The sequence below is a fragment of the Artemia franciscana genome, chromosome 3 (genome assembly GCF_032884065.1).
Source record: "Artemia franciscana chromosome 3, ASM3288406v1, whole genome shotgun sequence".
Lineage (NCBI taxonomy): Eukaryota > Metazoa > Arthropoda > Branchiopoda > Anostraca > Artemiidae > Artemia > Artemia franciscana.
The window spans coordinates 44,663,348-44,683,681 of NC_088865.1; the positions used below are offsets into that span (position 1 = coordinate 44,663,348).

Here is a 20,334-nt window from a genome sequence, read left to right on the forward strand (position 1 = left end):
CGGCTGAATCACCACTCTTCATGGATTTAATAACTTGGTAGAGTTTTCCGACAGAACTCACCCCATTCCTGAGCTGGCTATCACCCTTTTATCTTCTTGGTACATCTATGAGGTGCTAAACATTACAGAATAGACTAAAACCTGATTTTATTTTATCTTTTGCTTTCAATGATGTATTTTACTCGTCCCAGTTTTACTCCAATTTCTTTTATTATTATTTATTAATTTTTAAGGAAAGGCAAGAAGAAAAACCCAAATAAAAAGATACAATCCTTTCAATCCCAGTACTAGACCTTCTGGAAAAAAAACTAGTGCTGTGCTATGTCCTATTGCCCTACTCTGCATAATACGCATCAGTTTAGAATATTGAAAGCAAAAGAATATATCAGCACGTCTTATGAATGTTGTAAAAATGAGTAACTGTGCTTCTACAATGTTTCATTATTAGTTTAGCACGTGCTTTGGTGAAAGAGAAGGCTAGCATTCCCCTCCTCCAAAAAAATTTAAGATCTTATTATTTCCTTCAGTCGTAATTTGTCATCCCGTTTGGTCCTTTTTTAAAAGATGCGCGCTCCTTCTTAATATAAATATCTGTTTGCCTACCTTATAAGTGAATGATAATACTACCCTTTATGAAAGATTGGTTAAGTTTAGCTTGAAAACAATATTGTTATAATATGTCCATCTTTTTCAAGGAAAGAATACTTTTGGTTTGGGCATACCATATAGAAACAATAATCTACAGCTTGTTTGTTTAGTTTGGGCGTAGAAGTCCATTTATTTTTTCCGGTATTTTTTTTTTTTTTTTAGTAAACTTGGTTATTGGGTAAAGTTTTCAACTAGCAATAATAGCACCTCGGATAAATGCAAGAAGATGCTGGTATTTTAAACTGCAAATTCTTATGCGATGTTTAGCTGAATTATCAGCTTTCATCGCATTCCACTGTAAATTATTGACTGCATTTCTGACTTGTTTTAAAAGTAACAATATAGCCTGCTAAAATCAATGGCAAATCCAGGTGGGCAAGGGAACGGCTTCCCCCCTAAAAATTTTTCTGGCACCCTCACTCCTTCTATTTTTTCATTCTTTTTCAAAATATATCTGTCAATTTGGTCAATCAATGGCGTCCTGGTCACATTGGGCCCTCCGGATTTTGCTAGGGGTGCCTTCGTCACATTCCTCGCTCCCTCTCGAATTCTGTTAATTGCCATGCTTCATCAAATTTACCGTCAAAAATGTCCCATGACTCCATGATTTTAACCGGATTCGGGGAGAATTAACCAAACCAGTATTAGCTGACAGCAAATTAGCACCTCTAGGACAAAACAAAGAGCAAATAGTTGTTAATTTCCCATAATACTACAACTTAATTTTGCTTTATTGTCATTGGTTTGCGTTCCTGACATATTTTGCAAGCCAACCAATTCCTTAAGTGCATATCAGGATAAAAATCCAACAACCTCTCCAATTTGAAATTTGATATGTTCACTGGTTGTTCTGGAGAAATTTTAAGTCAGTAAAAAGAACGAAAAGTTTTTGAGTAAAAAAAAAAATATTTACAAGTTGCCTACATTTTATTGTGGCCAAACTCAATTGCTGTGACGGTATCTAAGTAAACACTAGTAATATTGGTCCAAGTGTCGTTTGTATCCAAAATGTCTTAAATTGCAACAACAATGTTGTTATTTAGAAAGGACCATAAAATAAATATCAGTGGATTTGAAACCATTTTCAGCATTAACCATTAGACCGCATATAGCTATTGAATAGTAGACACATAAGAGACCTTAGTCACAACTTTCATTCCCTTATTAATAAACTTTTTTTTAACTTGAACCTTAAAAAAAAATCTGTAGCTATTGTGTTGTAAAATACTCTCAGCCTTGACGAAGATAATTTATTAAATTATATCTATCGCATAGAATTATTGATAAATTTTAGAGATATCTTCTTCTAGAACCACGACACTCACGAAGCTTGGATCTTCTAGGTTTTTTATTGCTGATACGCGGATTCTTCCTGACTGGTTTCAACTGCATGTAAGTCTCTGGATATGCTGGAAAATAATCAAGTGTAAATTTATATAAAATACGCGTAAAGTTCAATTACAACTGAACCGAATAATGGGCAGTTTAGGCCTAGGAGTGTCATGTTGTCTAAAACGGTATAAATCAGGTGACACGCAGAAGAAGGGTACGGTGAAACATCAGTGGGCGTAATAGAACCTAGAAACCTTTGTGGAAGGTACCGGTGATGCATCATGAGAAATATAAATATAGTACGATGAGAGTTGCAAGGCGGGGCAGAACGATGCACGGAATTGCAAAGCAGAGACTAAAGAAGTGGAGCGTCCCTTACCATGTTGGAACACGGTATAAATCAGCACAATGCTTCTAAAGATGGTGTGATTATGGTATATGGCTGATAAAGAGAGATTCCTATGAGGGAACTTGATTCCTGGCCTTATAAACTGAATCAGTGTTCGTCAGTTCTATTTTGTTAAAACATCCTTTTATTCGTAAAGCCGTCAATAACATTGATTCCCTGCACCGATTTGAATTTTAAATCAAGCGGTTTAGCAAAATCAAATAAAAGGCTGAGGATTTAAACTACTATCATTAGATTATTTGCTTGAAATAAAATAGAAAAGAATGAAGAAATATTCAGATGGTGTCGATAGCTTTTTTTTATTTCTTTCGGGTGAAGAGCTACCCATTTCCAGAATTGAAATCCATCTGGTAGCAATTGAGCAAGTGATGCGTTGTGGTGGAACGGGGCAGCGTGTCTACCTAATCTCTATAACCATCATCTATGTCACAACAAAAATTTCATCCAATTCCCCATTTAAAAGAAACAAAACCCCTCATTGAGACTAAACCGCACTGTCTCCTCAATCACAGCTGTAGACCAACACTTGTAACGAGTTTCTCTTGTGTAAAAACTAAGCAGATTTGAAACGGATTTGAAGACTGCTATATACGGATCTCAGAATTCGAAGTTCTTGTTTTGATTACCTTTATGGAAGCCCTGACCTTTTGTGTTTGTTTTAGTTTGTGGGACGGCCTTGTCATAACTTGTAGAGTTTGGATAAAAAAAATCCAAAAAAGTGACAGAAAACTAAAAGCCGTCAACAATTTTCCCAGAAATCCTAGATAAACCATATAAATTCTCGCGTTTTGTTCCAGAGATTGAGGCATTCAGTTTTAACGTAACTTGTGTCACGAGAAAGCGTGAATTTTGATTTTATGATTAAACGGAGCAGGATTTTCTTTTCAAAGCAGGAAGTCTGTAAAATGATACCGTCTCGGGAAACGCTAAAAATTAGCACAAAAAAATTTGACCACTTTTGGAGTTCCCTACGGCATCACACACTTTGATTAACAAGCCCACTGACAAAAGAGATATAAAATTCTTTTCATTTAAACTTTACAGTCAAACCACAATTTCTCGACAGTTCTTGATTGTTTCTTAGTCTTCTGGGAAAATTTATCAATGGGTCCTTTGTCTTTGTGACGGTCAGCCAACGACGAGGCACGGTAAATGATTTTAAGGTACCACATCCACTTAATCCAATAATCATTTACTAAACGCAAACACTGATTAAATTGATAATCTACAATAGAATCAACTTGATGCACAATTTTATTGGTGATATTTGATATTAACCAAACACAATAATTTAACGTATAATAGTCTTTGGGAGGAAAGTACAAGGTCTCTTGAGCCTAAAATGATGCCCTACATCTTAGTAAGCCAGGCTGATTGCAAATAGAGAAAAACTGTTCAAAGACCTAACCATTAATTGAAATTTTGATCCCTCATTATAGGGAACACTAATATCGAAACAGGTTTATAACTGATTTAGTCATTAATAATTAAAGTTGAGTAAGAATCTTTCGTCAATTTATGACAAACAATGAAGGCTTTTATATAAATGATCCCTAAATTATCCCGATTCAAAAGAAGTGTAGCTTGTCGAAGGGGTACTTGCGTTACTTGTCTATTATATAAAACACACTCGAGAAGTGAAGTTTGGTTAATGCTGAAGGAAAAAAAATATGATGAAAATAGAATACTTTATTAGCAAAATCTTTCTGTTGGCGGTCTGCAAACGGTTTTTTTTTTTTTTTGTCGCACAGAAAACACGCACGCTTCGCGGAGGTAGTTGTTCCAACTGATAACCGTTTGTTTAGAAATGCCTACTTCTTGTTGACTCCAAGCCACAGACGACAATTCGTTAACCCAAAAATAAATAAAACGAACCACAGTAACAAATTGTATTTTACTTTTAGAAAAACGTATTGACGCGCAAATTGACGGTTTTCAAACATGCCCTAGCGTTATACTTCCAAAAATGTTGCTTCTTGTATGAGTACAAAGTCGTGATGACGCAGCGTTTTGTTTGGGCAACAGCCCCTTATTCTGGAAAAATATAATTGCCTGTTCTTCGGTCCTTGGTGAATCCCAAATCTCAATTTGAAATCTATGGTGAGACACTATTTTCTATCACTAGTCAAAGCAAACTAACCGGTGTCTTCAAGAATCGCCTTGATAATGAACTAAAATGAACTAGGTCAAGAATCTCGTTAATAATGAACTTTATTTGTCTTTGAGACGGTCAGCCGACGCCGAAGCTCCAAATTTAGTAATTCGCAAATGACCTTCATAATTTTGCTAGTGAACTATTCTGTTTTCATCATATTTTATTGTCACCAAACTTCACTTCTCGAGTGTGTTTTACATAACGGACAAGTACCAACCTTGCTACAAGACCACATGCATTTTTATATGATTCTAATTGCAACAATGTGCAAAGGATATCTACTTTCCACTGATGGTATTTACGGAGCTTTACTTTTATGGGATGGAAGTTTTTTTGGAAAAAATATAACTCCTAACTTTTCTTATTGTAAATTAGTATAATTGAATATGAAAGTATTATAGCTCAGAACTTATGTAGGTTGAAAGTTCTCTGTAAAGCTAGAATTCCCAAAAATTGAAATGTCTACCTTTGAATAATCAAAAAGTATTAGGATTTTTTTTTTTTTTATTATTAGGCTGGATCGTTTTTGCAAAGCTGAATTTTTATTTTCTTTAAGTTTAATTCTGTAAAGTAAAATTCCTTAAATTACACGTTCCAACTTCATGTAATTATACATGAAAGGCATCTAGATTATAGCTTTTTGTAGCTGGGTACTTTTTACAAAGTCAAAATTTTAGTTTTTGTGTTTGCGATAGTTTACGTAGAGCAAAAAACGTTCTTAAACTTTAATTGTAGTTTGGAACCTTAAAACACGATAATTTTGCAGTTTGTTATCTAATTTTTTTTCCAAAATAACAAATAGTTTGTTACATAAAAAGTAGTTTGTTAAACCTAAAAATATTGCAGTTTCTAAGTTCAATACTTTTTGTAAAGTATCCCAAACCTCATATTGTAATTTAAAACAAGTTAAAACTGTAATTTAAAAAAAAAACAGTTTATTAAACCGAAAAATATAGCAGTTTCTACTTTGGATACTTTTGGTATATTATCCCAAACCTCATGTTGTAATTTAAAACAACATTACATATAATCACATAAATCACGTCCTAAAGTACGGGATTTATTTTTAGTGTGTTGGATGCTTCTTGAAGACCAAAAGGTTTATTTTATAACGTATAAGATACAAACTTTAACTTTGTATTGCCTGTATTTTCTTGGAGGGGACGGGCATCAGGATGGATTATATCTCCATATTAGAAATTCCTCGCCTTCCACTGTATACTGTGGAATAGATAAAAATAAAAATGTAATAATTTCTCATTTCGTTTTTGCAGGCTTAAGGATTTCTTTAAAGGAAAAAAAAGAGTTTCTCGTATTTCATATTGTTTAGACATAAAAATGCAGTTTGCATTTTAATTTCTTGGGTTGAATACTTTCCAAAGAGCTAAAAGAAGTTCTTTATTTAGTTGGTTGTTATAAGCCTTTGTGCTAGGTTTCCTCAAGTCTGACTTTGTAATTTTGAATGCTAAAGACGCTCTGTATAAATTATAAATGCATTACAATTTTAAATATAATTACATATATATATATATAATTATAATTTTAAATACTTAATACAGGATAGTGCTCAAGCACGTAATTTTACTGTAGGTCGGACAAATATTTTGTGTAAAATAGTCTCTTGTTTTGCTTTTTTTAAACTAAATATTCTCTAGTTTCATAGGGTATCTTATTGCTTTCTTTAAAGTTAAAATTCATTAATTTTCACATAATAATTTAGTTATTAAAAAGAGTAGTTCTATACATTTCTTTATGGGTGGATTCTTCCTGTAAACCTCATAAATAATTATTCTAATCTTAAAAAGTACTCTCAATAACTAGACATTAAAATTTATGTAAAAAATTATTCTTATTTGTGGAAATTCCCATGTTTGCTTTATTTTGATTTCTATTATATATACAAATTAATTTAAATATTGAGCCGAACTGTCATGAGGCATAATTTGTTGAATACACCCAAAAAAATGTTATGCTATACCAAAGAAATATGACTGATTGTAGCAAAAGCAATATTATTGGCAAACTGAGTTTAACATTAAATATTTAGTGTATCAAGTTGATAAGCTTATTTTTTACACAATTATCAACTAAATTGTAAGATTCATAAATAAGTCTCAAACCACTGAACTTTTCAGAGAAATATTGTTACTTCGTAATCGTAGATCGTGTATTGAATTGTATTGTGTATTGTGTTACTTCGTAATCGTGTATTGAAAATTACAATCCTTTTTTTCTTTTTTTTCTTCCTCGCTACTCCTCTTCTCTCAGTAGTACTAAATTCTTCGCTTTACAAAAATGATGACAAAAACTTGGATTGTACGGAATAATTAAATTTCTTCACATTACAAACTGTATGCAATCTAAAAAAAATTAAAACATGAAAATGTGATGACTTGTAATTTACTTTTGAAATGTTTCAACTAATTATAGCTTACATCAATTTTCCTATTTAATTTCTGTCCGAGGCCAAGCAAGCTCCCGGGGCATAATTGGTATTGACAAAATTAATCATTCAATTAAATTACATAATTGACATTTCATAACTTGGGTCGATTCCCAGAAAGTCAACCTTTAATGGTCTTCAGGGATAAAGATGCAAGAAGTCTACTTATTTAGAGCCTGGTGTATGGGGGGGGGGCAAAAGAAATGTTTTACCAGATGTTGGAGCCAGAGTTCAAAAGTAAGATTAAAAGCTTCTTATTGGAAAATATTGAATTAGATCCTAATTCTTGTACCGATAGTTCTCTATGTTTTGTTTTATTAATTTACGTTTGTTTTCTTCTCTTTTCCCTTCTTCTTCTTTTCTTTCTTACCTTATACTTCTTTGCTTGATGATTGAATGAATACTGTCACCCGTTACGGGCAGTGCTCTCTTAGGGTGTAGTCAGTTGACAGTGTGTGATTTGTTTTTTGTTAATAAATGAATTGAATTGAACTGAACTGAATTACAATTTTTGTCTGAGGGATTGGGCTTTGGTGAAAAGTTACAAAGCATAGTGGAGCGTGAGGTTTCTTGCAGGAACGAGGGGTTTCTCGGTGGAGCATTGGGGAGAGGCCATGGTTAGGATTATTCATAATATTCACAAGATATATTTCATAAAATATGCATAAATACTGGAAGAAAAATGTACTTCGTTTTGTAGCATTTAAAAAAAAGTAGTTGAGGAGTTAAAAATATCTTAGTACTTTTCACACTTAAATAGATATTTTTTTTCACTTTACAATTTGTATTTTAAAACATCGGATTTACTAATAACGTCGATTACCTGTGAAAAATTACATTTAAAGTAATTACTGCCATTGTAATAACCGAATTTACATAATAATAATGTTTTCAGACCATGCAACAAGGTTTGGAGATCGTTTTTCTAGTGCGACCAAACCCAAATTACAACGCCTTTATAATTTATTGTTTATAACAATCATATTTTTTCAGGTTAATCAAAAGAAGGCACTTTCCCAGTTTTTCTCAAGGTCCAATTATGGTCAACTTAGTAATTAGTTAGACGTAATAATTACGGTTTTCTAAGCCAAGCAACTGCTTTAGAGGCCAAGAGATCATTTTTCCATCGCTTCTAAAACGAACATTCTCGTTTTTATAAATTATTTAATAATAGTAACGTTTTTGCAGGCCATCCAAGAGTTCTTACTGGCGAGGAAACCATTTTTTCAGTGTAAATTAATGCTCAATCGTAGTCATAGTGATATTTTTTTATTCTATTAATTTTCTTCCAGACGAAAAGCTGTTTCGTCGACCGAGAGGCCGTTTTGTAGGATTTCTGAACTTAATATTAAAATCATCTTTATAATTTGTTTTTAGTACTATTTTTTTCTAGGACGAGATCACTTTTTGGGTTTTATAATCTGTGTTATATAAGAATAACGTGTTTCCGAACCAAGGAGCTGTTCTTAAATGCCGGAAACCGTTTCTCCTATGTGTTTCATGACACATTTTTCATGAGAAAATATTTTTCATGTAAAGTAACCGTTTTGGCGCCTTATTTTTTATACAGATATTTGTTTCGGGGTGGGGGGGGAGTAACTATTTTTATTGACTGAAAGGTCATTTTATAATTCCTCTGAACTTATCATTGTAATTATTTATTTAATGTTCTTGTTGCATAATAATACTGTTTTCTCATGATCTTCACTAATATAATATTACTAGGTATACCAACCATTTTTGTAGGCAGACAGACCGTTTTCCAGTGAATCTCAAACTTACCATTATAATTTTCAGGTAATTCATTATATGTGTAGTGACCATTTTGATCAACTATCAGCCCGTCTTCCAAGTCCATAAAGTGCTTCCAACCTTCATTATGCACAGGATTATCGTAGTCTAAGAACAATGGTAAAAGTTCGTGTTCTGGAAGCATAGTGTTCTGATTCTTGTTTGGGATTATTCCGTCCTCCAATCCTGATACATGTTTCCAATCATTGTGATACATATTATTTGAAATTCTACGGCCCATTGCCCATAATTCTGGTTTATCAATTTCTTTGACAATTCGATTCTTGTTTGGAATTATTCCATCGTCCAAGCCTGATGCGTATTTCCAACCATCTTCATTGATATTACTAAAAAGGCTACGGCCCACTGTCCATGATTCTGATTGGCCAGTATCCAGGTTATTACCAAATATCAAACCCTCATCCAATGTTGAAGTGCGTTTCCAGGCTTCTTGATGTGAGTTAAGAATTGGTTGACCTGTTTGGAATTGAGACTCTCCACGCTTTGAGTAAAGTTTTTTGTTACTTCCTAGTTCTTGTGACGAAGCCACAATCGATACCACGAATAGCAATTCCTAAAAATAATAATTTCACTGAAACAGGATCTTGTTTCAAGACGTCTTATCTTTTATAAAAACAACCAAGAAAAAACTGGAAAAAACAAAAGACTGAAGTATGTGAACGCAGTTACATAGAAAGGAGATTCAGGTTTCTTCTCCCCTCCCCCAAAAAATAATTTAATGTCTTCGATGTTTTCTTCGTAAGTTTCTTTATATTTTTTTTTTTAATCGCCGTTTTCCCAACTAATGTTACGAGCAGAAATTTCTAAGAAACAACTTTACTGACTGAAAAAATCGTGTTTTAAAAGGTTTTATCTATTTCGAGAACATTAACAAAAACGAGTTTACTTCTACATATGTACTTGTGCAGAAAGAGAACCCCTCAGCTGCGTTTTTCTTTTCCCCTCCAAAAAAATATTTTCTATAGTTCTATATTTTCACGTTTTTCCAATCAATGTTGTCTATAGAATCTCCTGAAAATAATTTCAATAAAGATCAAGTTTGCTTTTAATATTCTTTCTTTTATGACAATGCTAAAGAAAACTATGAGTTCACTTATGAATCCCCCCCCCCCAAAAAAAATAAAATACTCGGTAAATTATACAGTTTCCCATTAATAATTTGTATATTCTTAAAATTCACTTGTTTTCCTACTATTCCAATCGATGTCATGAAGAGAGACACCTGAAAAAAATTAACCGAAACAAAATCTCGTTTTAGTATTGCAAAAATTTTGTTACCCATTTATGAACAATTAAAAAAAAAATATTACTTTACTTATTCGTATGCACTTACGTAGGAAGGGGTACTTTTCAGGTACATTCTACAACTTCCAGCCCCCTTTCCCTGGAAACACTGTATTTTCTCAATAAATGTTTTTTGCAAATTCATCAGTTCTGTCGTTTTTTTTTTTCTTTAATCGATTTGACGAACAGCAATTAGTGAAAAATAAGTTCAAAAAGAAAATTTTCTTTCAATTATGAAAAAATTTCTTGTTTAATCGCGAAAAATGGACAGACTTCTATGGATTTATCCATTGCAATTGTTTTAAATAATTCATATTCAAAAATATTCCCACATGAAAAACAAGTGTTTCAAGTTTTTCCAATTGCTGTCACCGAAAGGTCTTCTTAAAACATAATTAAATAAAAAAAAAAAAGTTTTTTTTTAACTGAAAATAAAGAATGACATTCAAATTTAAAAGGTACAGAAATTAAACCGTATACGAAGGGGACTGTCCCCTCCTCAAAACCTCGCTCTTTATGCTAAAGTTTGACTCTTTGTCACAGCTCTATCTTTAATTAAACCGTATATGTAAGGGGCTGTCCCCTCCTCAAAGCCTCGCTCTGTATGCTAAAGTTTCACTCTTTGTCAAAACTCTACCTTTTAAAGCGATAAAAACTTTAGCATAAAGAGTAAGAAGTTGAGGAGGGTACAGCCCCTTTCATATACAGAAAAATTTCTGTTTGTTTTAATTTTTAACGTCACTGCTTACTTTCAGTTAAAAAAACTGTTTTTTTTTTTTTTATTTCCGAACGTTTTTCAACTAATAGAGGTTCGAGTTTAGCTCACCGTACATGAAAAATTAAAACAAAATTTTTGCATTAGTTTTAGCAGATTTATTCTGTGTTATGGGTTAATCTTTCCTTAATACATTGCTCTTTACGCTAAATTGTTAGCACTTTTAATAAATCTTCGTATTCTAATTGAACGGCCCCCCGCGTTTCAGTAGACATTCTTAAAAAATTGGGACAAACAGTCAAACTTAGCGTGAAGAGCAAGGTATTAAAGAGGGGTACCCTTCAAATATGGAATAATTCCTTTTCGTTTTTCAAATAATGCAGGTAGATCTGGCTCACCCTCCATGAAATATACCCCTCCCCTTCACGGAAAGCTCCTCCCTGGAAATTTCATCCAACTTAGTGTGCAACCTCCTCCCCACTGCGTGTAATTCTATGAAACAGTCCATCCTCGCTAAGAATCCCCCTCCCTGTAAAATTGCTTGTGGACGATTCAGCCTGAAACATTCTCCTTTGCATTCTTCCATTTAACAAAGAATTAATCTCTAATCGGTTTCTCGATCACTCAAGAAATGCCCCCTTCCATGGAAATTATTTCCGGAAATCAAAACACGCGGAAAAAGCCCCTGGATATCCCCCGGGACATCTCCATATGAGAAATTTTGTAAACAGAGTGTAAGACAATTAAAAAGAATTTCGTATAGTAATTCTGTCAAACATCCCCAGTGTAACATTATCTCGGGAATACTCATCCCCCCCGAGAAATTTCCTTTCTTAAGAAAGATTCTCCCTATAGAAATCTACCCCAAACGCACCCTCCCCCCCCCAGAAGAGATCTATATATGCTTCCCGATAACAAATTGTAAATTTTATACGTAAGCAATCGACGAATTTCAAAACTTACAATCCTATTCATTTCCTACCTTAATCGCAGATGTGTTGTTCTCGTACATAGCACTAATCACTTTAATGTATTTGTCTGGTATTCCATACAAGGATAAGACCTTTGCTAAAGCTCTTCTATTAACAGAGTCAAACGTTTGCTCATAATCTATAAGACTACAGTCTCCCCATGGACTGTGGAAGCCATTTTACACCTAAGGACATAATTATTTCATCTTTCAACCATACTGAACAAAATGGCTTTCTCAAAATTTTGACCAGACAATTTTGGGGGAAAAATGGTTGTGGGAGCGGCCCAGTTGCCCATCAATCTTTTTGGTCACTCAAAAAGGACAATATAACTTCAAAATTATATTCAAATTAACTCTCTCCCTATCTTTTAGGACCATTATTTCGATATAATCACCCCTGGAAAAAAAAACAACAACAAACAAATAAACACGCATCTGTGATCAGTTTTCTGGCAAAAATAGCAAAATTCCACATTTTTGTTAATAGGAGCTTGAAACTTCTCTGGCACACTGAATCTGATGGTGTGATTTTCATTAAGGTCCCTTTAATTTTAGGGGGCATTTGTGCCCTATTTCAAAAACCTGGCAAATTTTCTCATGCTTGTAACTTTTGATGGGTAACACTAAACTTTGTGAGTCATATATGTATTTGGAATCAGCATGATAAGCTGATTCTTTTGATGTGTCTTTTGATATTAAAAATCCGTTTTTTAGAGTTTAGGTTACTTTTGAGCTGAATCGCTCCTTACTTACAGTTCGTTAACACGAACTGTTTGATTCCATTGTAGCAAAATCAATCTTCAAGAGCCTTATCAATCTTCAAGAATCTTAATCAACTTCAAGAATTCTTATTCTATTATGAAAAAACTCAAGAAAAAATTACCTATTAGGTCATGCGCAGGTTCTTATGAAGGAACGGGATCTATTGGGTGTTTTTTCTCCACCCAAACGTCTCCCCTCTCCCCCTCCCCAAAATAAAAAGAGGACAACTGCGGCAGGGCGTAAAATCCAGATATATGGACAATGGCCTCTTCAAAGGGCTGCCTCGACCCTTCCAGAGTATCTGCAAGACTGAGGACCTTGCAATCAACTCTACTCCCACTTGAGAGTGACGACAGTTGCGAAAATTATAGCCTAGTAAACAACACATCATTCGCACGGGCTTCTGATTAATGAATAATTATTATGGGCTTAATCTATTTTGACGGGTATTTTCAGGCTGAAATAGCATAATATTTGCAGGCATGAATATATAATGAGTTGGAAATAATAGGCTTGGGACTGTCTGTGCAGGAATTCGACTCTTGTTGATAGAAGAGCATTGCTAAGTGCTGAAAACCATGTTGTGACCAAGATGGGCTTAGGATTGCGCAAAGCCTTCATCCAAATTAGATATCCCAGAGACTTCTTGCTGTCCGGTAGACTTAAGCGCTTCGGTGTAGACTTAAGAAGATATGTTGATCCCCGTCCTGCAGTGGTATCTGTGATCATTGCTTTTCTTGAGGCAAAAATAATTTCAATGATGTGAAGAACATGAAAATTGGAACAAGGAATGTCACGACGCTAAAAAAAACTCTCGTATCGACATTTTGACTGACAAATTCAGACAATCTGAACTGGACCTATTAGGAGTTTCAGAAACTTATATCCCAGGGGTAGGAAGCATGAAATTAGGTGATATAGATTTTTTTACTTAGGCAGGAAGAATGGGGTACATAGACAGGGAGTAGGGCTCATGATGAATAAGGAAGCTGCTAAGTACTGTTTAGGCTGGGAAGGTATTAATAATAGAATATAAACTGATCATTTTATGACTAAAAAGATCAGGGTATAAGTTATAGTAGTATTTGCCCCTGTTGAATCGACTGACGGAGATACTAGTGACTCAGATGAATTTTACTTACAGTTACAGGAGCAAATAAACAGGGTCCCAGGTAGAAATATGGTGTTTTTACTAGGATATTTTAACGCCCAGGTCAGTAGAAATAGGGATAGATGGTATTCTAGCCTAGGTAAATTTGATGTAGGAAAACAGTAATGACTACGGACTTTTGTAATTTTATACATATAACAATCTAGTTATAACCAATACGGTGTTTGGTCATAAAATGGCCCATAAGTTGACATGGTATTCACGTGATGGTAATACAGCAAACCTCATTGATTATGCTATGGTAAACAGAAGACTGGCAGGATCAATACAAATACTAGGGAATATAGCAATGCTGTTACTGATGTTAAAAGTAAAGATCACCATCTAATTGTGTCTAGGACTAATTTAAAGCTGAAATTTCGAAAGGGTAACTACCTCCTGGGAAGTTATGATGTTAATAGACTCCATGATGAGAATTTGAGAGAAACTTCTTAGGAACAGTTGATTAAACTCGAGAGTTTAAAATTTGACAATGTGGAAGATGGTTGGAATAATTTTTGAAAAACAATTTGTGAAGTTGCTGACGGTGTCTTAGGGAAGAAAGTTAAGACTGCTACTAGGAATACGAGTGAAAAAGCTTTATGTTTAGTAGAGAGGAGAAGGGGTTTGTATAAGAATTGTCTGAGTGATAGATCATATGAAAACAAAAGGAATGTAAAGAAAGTGGAGAAAGCATTAAAATGTGAACTAAGGAGGTGTGAAATGGAGACCATGGATAAAATTGCCGAGGATCTAGAAGATACAGCTAGACGGTATAATAGTAAAATATGTACTGGCATTAATAAATTGAGAGGGAGTGATCAATCCGGACTTGTCCCATTAAAGATAGGAACGGGGCCACAATTAGTAATAAGGAAAGAGTTAAAGACAGATTGGCAGAACATCATGAGAATGTGCTAAACTAAGATACAGTTTCAAGAAAAGATATAGAGGAAAATGAAAAAGTTTGTGATACCTTGGATGTCAAGGAAGACTTATTTTTCAAGGAAGAATTATCGACAGTAATAAAAGGATTAAAAAATAATAAGGCTTCAGATAATGATAGTGTGGTAAATGAGCTTCTTAAATATGGTGGCTGTGAGGTTAGACATAATTCCTAGAGATTGTGAATATGATTTTTGGAAAAGGGGAAGTACCTAACGATTTTAAGAAAACCTTAAACAGTTTGATTATCAGATAGAATGGTCTCACGGTCTTTAAGACAATAAATTAATAATGTGAAATTTCAAATTATTATTAATTCTTTTTCTTGATTCAGGGCAACAGAAAAATTTAATTTTTAACTGCTCAATCTGTTTTGCGTCCTTGTTTCTAAATATATTCATAGATCCTCGAGAAAAAAAAAATTATTTTTTACTATCTAGTCAATTTTGAAATAGACTAAAAGTATCTATTAATACCGGAGAGTTAATATCTAACCTTTATATACGCTACATTACAAAAAAAAAACTTTGCATAATATTAAGACTTTCTAATATTAAATTCTAATAAAGAGACTTTCTAATAAAGTCTAATAATTAGACTTTCTAATATTAAACTTAAGACTTTTATTATTAAAAACTGCTAAACATGCTAGCATCTTGTCCAAATACCACGTCCCCTAATAATCCCCTAAATGTGTCACGTATATAAAAAATGTATTAAAGATTGGAGGGTAAGGGGGAGTCTTTGTCCCACGTCCCCTTGAAAGGTCAATACTTTTTTATTTCCCCAATAATTTCCTATATTATTATGTTATCAGTATTTGTCATATCAGTAATATCAGTGCTACTATAGCAGTATTTGGGTTTTTCTTTTATTTACCCCTTGGTAGATTAAGATTAGATTTTCCCCTAGTAAATATCACCCCTAAAATATTTCCTCCTGGTAAATAAATATATTTTGAACACTTACGGACAATATCAAGACTTTTCTGATGCTAAACATACTAGAACATGGTCCAAACGTATCTTATTATAGACACGCTGCCAAAGGACCAGTGCTAAAACAACACCTTGCAAAGCCATAAAGTCTTTATTACTTTAGAACTGTCTTCTCGTCGAAACTTAGTTTGAAATTTTGTCACTTATTCAAATATATTTTTGAGACAGCGTTTGTCACTGCACACTATCAGTTTCTGGGGGGATGGGATTAATTTTTTTTTTTTGTGGGGGGGTCAGGACAAAAATCTTGAAGATAAATAGGAAAATCTTTCAAACCTATCCTGTAACGAGTGTGTTTTTCAAATACAAAGTTCAGTAATTTTTAGCGTTACTGCGTATGCACTCTTGAATGTCCTTTGAAAAAGGAAGATAATGGTTTTAGTTTATGAAGCACTTTTAGGGCTTGCCATGATTTTTGTTAAATTCTGACTATACCACTTTATACGTTAAATAATTCGTCATTGTGGTAACCCTCAGCCGATTACTATTCCTAAAAACAGTTACGTGGTGTTACACAAGTGAATAAAGTTATTTCGGAGTGGCCTACTTTTACAAGCCGGTTAATTTTTGGATGCTGTTTCGGATATTCTTTATTCCAAGTCCTGTAGGCAATAGTGTAGATCATTATAGATTTCATTACTGTCGTCAGGTTGCACTAAAAGGTGGCGGCTTTTATACATAATTTGGTAAGTATATGCTGTCTTGCCTCGGCTGGGGTACCGAGTTGAAACTTTCAAGGGTTTATCTTTGGGGGTGAGGGTATTTGGAAAGGTGTGTTTAGGGGGGATAATTTTACCTCCATCCTTTACTATTCAAAGCTTTCCTATTTAGACCCTCCCAGGAAGTTCTTTTTTCTCTTAAATCTTTTTTAAGGCATCCTGCCGACACAACCTTAAACGACCTCCTTTCTGTTTAGCCCTAGACGGTTGATAGAAAATGACAATTTTTGGCAATCTGTTATCCTTCATTCGCAGAACATGCCTTAGCCATCTCAACCTTTCTCTCATTACAGCCTCAGAAATTTCGATTGAGCCACACTTTTCATACTACCTACTGTTTGAAATGCGGTCAGTCAGTCCAGTACCCAAACAATCCATAGGCATTTTTTTTTTTAGAAAATATCGAGCAAATCTTCCTCTGTTTTCCAGAACGTCCATGCTTCAGGGCCATATTTGGCCACTGTTATCACTGTAACTTCTAATATTTTAATTTTGGTTTGCAGATTTGTCTTCCTATTGTTCTGAACGCTTTTCAGCTGTGAAAAAGCACCCCGAACTTTGGCTATTCAACTTTTATCATCTTCACGACACCTACAGTCTTTACTAATGTTACTACCAAGGTTACTGAAGCTGTCCACTTGATCGATCTTTTCAGTTAACGTCACCATAACATTAATTCTCAAACCAATTCTAGTACCCTGAACTCACAAAACTAAAAATTCATTCATTTTGCTCACACTTTCAGCTGGGGTGCTTACATCATCCGCATAATCTAATTCCAGTAGAGTTTCCCCCCCCAACGGATTCCATGGTCTCCCATAACCTTTCCTGTGCTCCTTAGACAAAATGCATCAAATTGATCCATATAATGGGGACAGAACATAACCCTGCTTAACTCTTGATTTGATTTAAAACCAGCTACTAACTCATTTCCTACCTTAATCCCAGCAGTGCTATTCTCGCCCATGCCACTAATCACTTGAAATTAAAATCAAGCTGTCGTCAAGCCATGGCTAATTGGAGGAAAAGGCCAAGACAGATAATCTGAGTGAGAGGTCAAGCTGGTATGAGCCTTGTTCAGAACTGTATAAAAACGATGTCATTTTCACTTGTTGATAGATACTCAGCTGTCCATCCATCCATCTTCTTATATACCTTATAAGGATAAGCCCTTCGCTAAAGCTCTTCCATTAGCTGAATTGAACGCTCGCTCATAATCTATAAAACTGAGAATTAAAAGTGTTTGATTACTTGGGTCCTTCTCAATTATTGACGTAACAGTGAAATTTTGGTCGACACATCTCCTACCCTTCTTAAAACCATACTGTTATTTTGTTAAAGCTCTGTCTACAGGATCTCTAAGTCTAAAAAGTGTCATCGTCATACAAAGCAATTTGGAACCTACAGAAATCAGGCTAATGCCTGTGTAATTACCACACCCACTTTTATCACCTTTCCTATATAGGGGTTTAATTAGAGTTTTTCCAAAATCGCTAGACACTTCCCCTTTTACGTGTTTTTTTTTTTCAAAAAATTATCGGCTTTTGCTGTTTTGACGAACTTCCTGTGACCAAGCAGTTCGTGGTAAGGAACTGTAGTAAGGAGCGACCCGACTCAATAGTAAACGAAACACTAAAATACGGAATTTTGATACTAATAGATCCATCAAAAGGATCTGATTTTCATGCTGATCTCATCAAATTTAGTGTTGCTCATCAAAAGTTACGAGTCTGAGAAAATTTGCCTTGTTTTGGAAAACAGGAGGAAACACCCCCTAAAAATCACACAATCTTAACGAAAATCACACCATCGCATTCAGCATTTCAGAGAATCCTACTGTAGAAGTTTCAAGCTCCTATCTACAAAAATGTGAAACTTCGTATTTTTTGCCAGAAGACCGATCACGGGCGCGTGTTTATTTGTTTGTTTGTTGTTGTTTTTTTCCCAGGGGTGACCGTATCGACCAAGTGGTCCTGGAATGTCGCAAGAGGGCTAAAGTTTAACTCTTTCTCTTAATTCTACTTTATAAAAAACGGGAAACAACTTTAGCGCAAAGAGAGGGGCGTTGAGGAGGAAACAACCCCTTTCTTATACGGAGTATTTTAAGTTTTAATGTCGCTCCTTACTTTCAGTTAAAAAAAAAAACTTGTTTTTTTATTTAATTCATGTAAAGGCCGTAACACCCTATACTCCCACATTTGATTAATTTATCGGGCATGGTTACATGGGCAATAATTGAGCGGGCTAGGTTTTCAATAATGTCTATCTTTGAGTTGTTGCTTTTTTTGAAACCATAAAAGAATTCCCCTCTTACAGTTCGAAACACCTATTTTTGTCTTTAATTAAAAAATAACAATAAAAATCATTGCCTGTTTACATTTTCAAAAACTTAACATTCATTGGATCAATCAGTACAAAAAATGCACTACACTTTTATAAACAGATCTTTTGTAGGACAGGCATGTTTTGGAGTGGCAAATTAAATCAATTTTTAGACATAATTTTTCCATATTTTCTTGAACGAAGTCCTTCTGCTCATTCATAGAGCAGAATTTCTCTCTGTGTGGGGGTACATTGATTGAAAAGTTATACTGATCATTATATATTGTCTTTGTTACATTGGCAATATGTTTGTGACTTTTTCATAAGGTTTTTGTCATGCTAGCGTGGTATGATTAAGTAGTAGAAACATCAGACAAAAAAGGTATGACCAAGGGCACTATTTAACTATAATAGGGCAGGGTGGGGGATTAAGAAGCAAGATTTGGCCTTTATTACTACTCTACTTTATAATAGCAATTACTGTCAACATTATTTTCTCTCCTTTCTTGAGGGCTAGTGTTTCCCGTCATTTATACAATCTCTCGCCAAACAATTCTGTACATCCACTTTTTGAGGCTTAATTTGACTAAAATTTTTTTTATAATTTTGACTAAGGCTTAATTTTGACTAAAATAATTATCAGCTCTAATAAGGTTCTCTAGATATTCTCTAGAAATTATTCATGTTAAGAGTCCAAACGTTATTACTCTATTTTTTTTAAGGATAAGTGGTATCAGCACAACTTTGGGGATTTCTCTAGCATTGGCTATTGTTTTCACATTTATGCTGTTTTCATGGTTATACCATTTCTTGTAAATCTAATCCTGGTTACTGATAAGTCTTTAAGGAAAATTGATATCAGACTAATCTAACTTTTTAACCGAACCCTTAACCTGACCTGCTTTTTAAGCAGGTTTAAATCAATTCCGTGTAAGTTAGAGCGGTAGACTTTTCGCAAAATTACGTTTTTCATAGGGAAAATTAACGTTGATATACTAGAACTAATAGTATGAGGATGATTTTTAATTATTGAAAATAGGGTAGTACAATCGACTTTAAGGACAATTTCGCATGAAATTTAAACTAAAAGTGCAAAATAATTTTTTTTTTTTTATATATATAAGAGAATGTATAATCAAACAGTTCGTGGTAACGAACTGTAAGTTAAGGATTCACCCGGCTTAATTATAACCGAAACTCTAAAAAACGGAACTCTGATATCAATAAATATATCAAAAGGACCTAATTTTTATGTTGATTTCAAATACATACATATAGATTTCAAATACTTCCAATAAGTTTAGTCATACCAATTAAAGGTTACGAGCCTGAGAAAATTTGCCTTATTTTCAAAAAAAGGGGAAACGCCCAGTAAAAGTCATAGAATCTTAATGAAAATCACATCATCAGGTTCAGTATATCAGAGAACTCTACTGAAGAGGTTTTAGATTCCTATCTGCAAAATGTGGGATTTGCATTTTTTTTTTTTTTTTTTTTTTTTTTTTTTGCCAGAAAAAGATCAGAGATGCGTGTTTATTTTTTTTCAGAAGCGATCATACCGACCCAGTGGTCCTAGAGTATCGGGATAGGGATCACTGGAACGAAAATTCGAAGTTTTAGTGCCCTTTTTAAGTGATCGAAAAAAATTGGAGGGCAACTAGACCCCT

At 34.0% G+C, this 20,334-nt stretch overlaps 1 protein-coding gene across 1 annotated transcript; it reads right to left on the minus strand.

The window, feature by feature from the left end:
• Positions 1 to 1,883: 1,883 nt before the first annotated feature.
• Positions 1,884 to 15,696, minus strand: LOC136025307 (uncharacterized). The gene is made up of 3 exons (XM_065701207.1): positions 15,598 to 15,696; positions 8,770 to 9,352; positions 1,884 to 2,057 (listed from the first exon to the last, which is right to left on the minus strand). The coding sequence occupies exons 1-3, from the start codon at positions 15,628 to 15,630 to the stop codon at positions 1,939 to 1,941; spliced, it is 735 nt and encodes a 244-aa protein (XP_065557279.1). The 5' UTR covers positions 15,631 to 15,696; the 3' UTR covers positions 1,884 to 1,938.
• Positions 15,697 to 20,334: the final 4,638 nt, after the last annotated feature.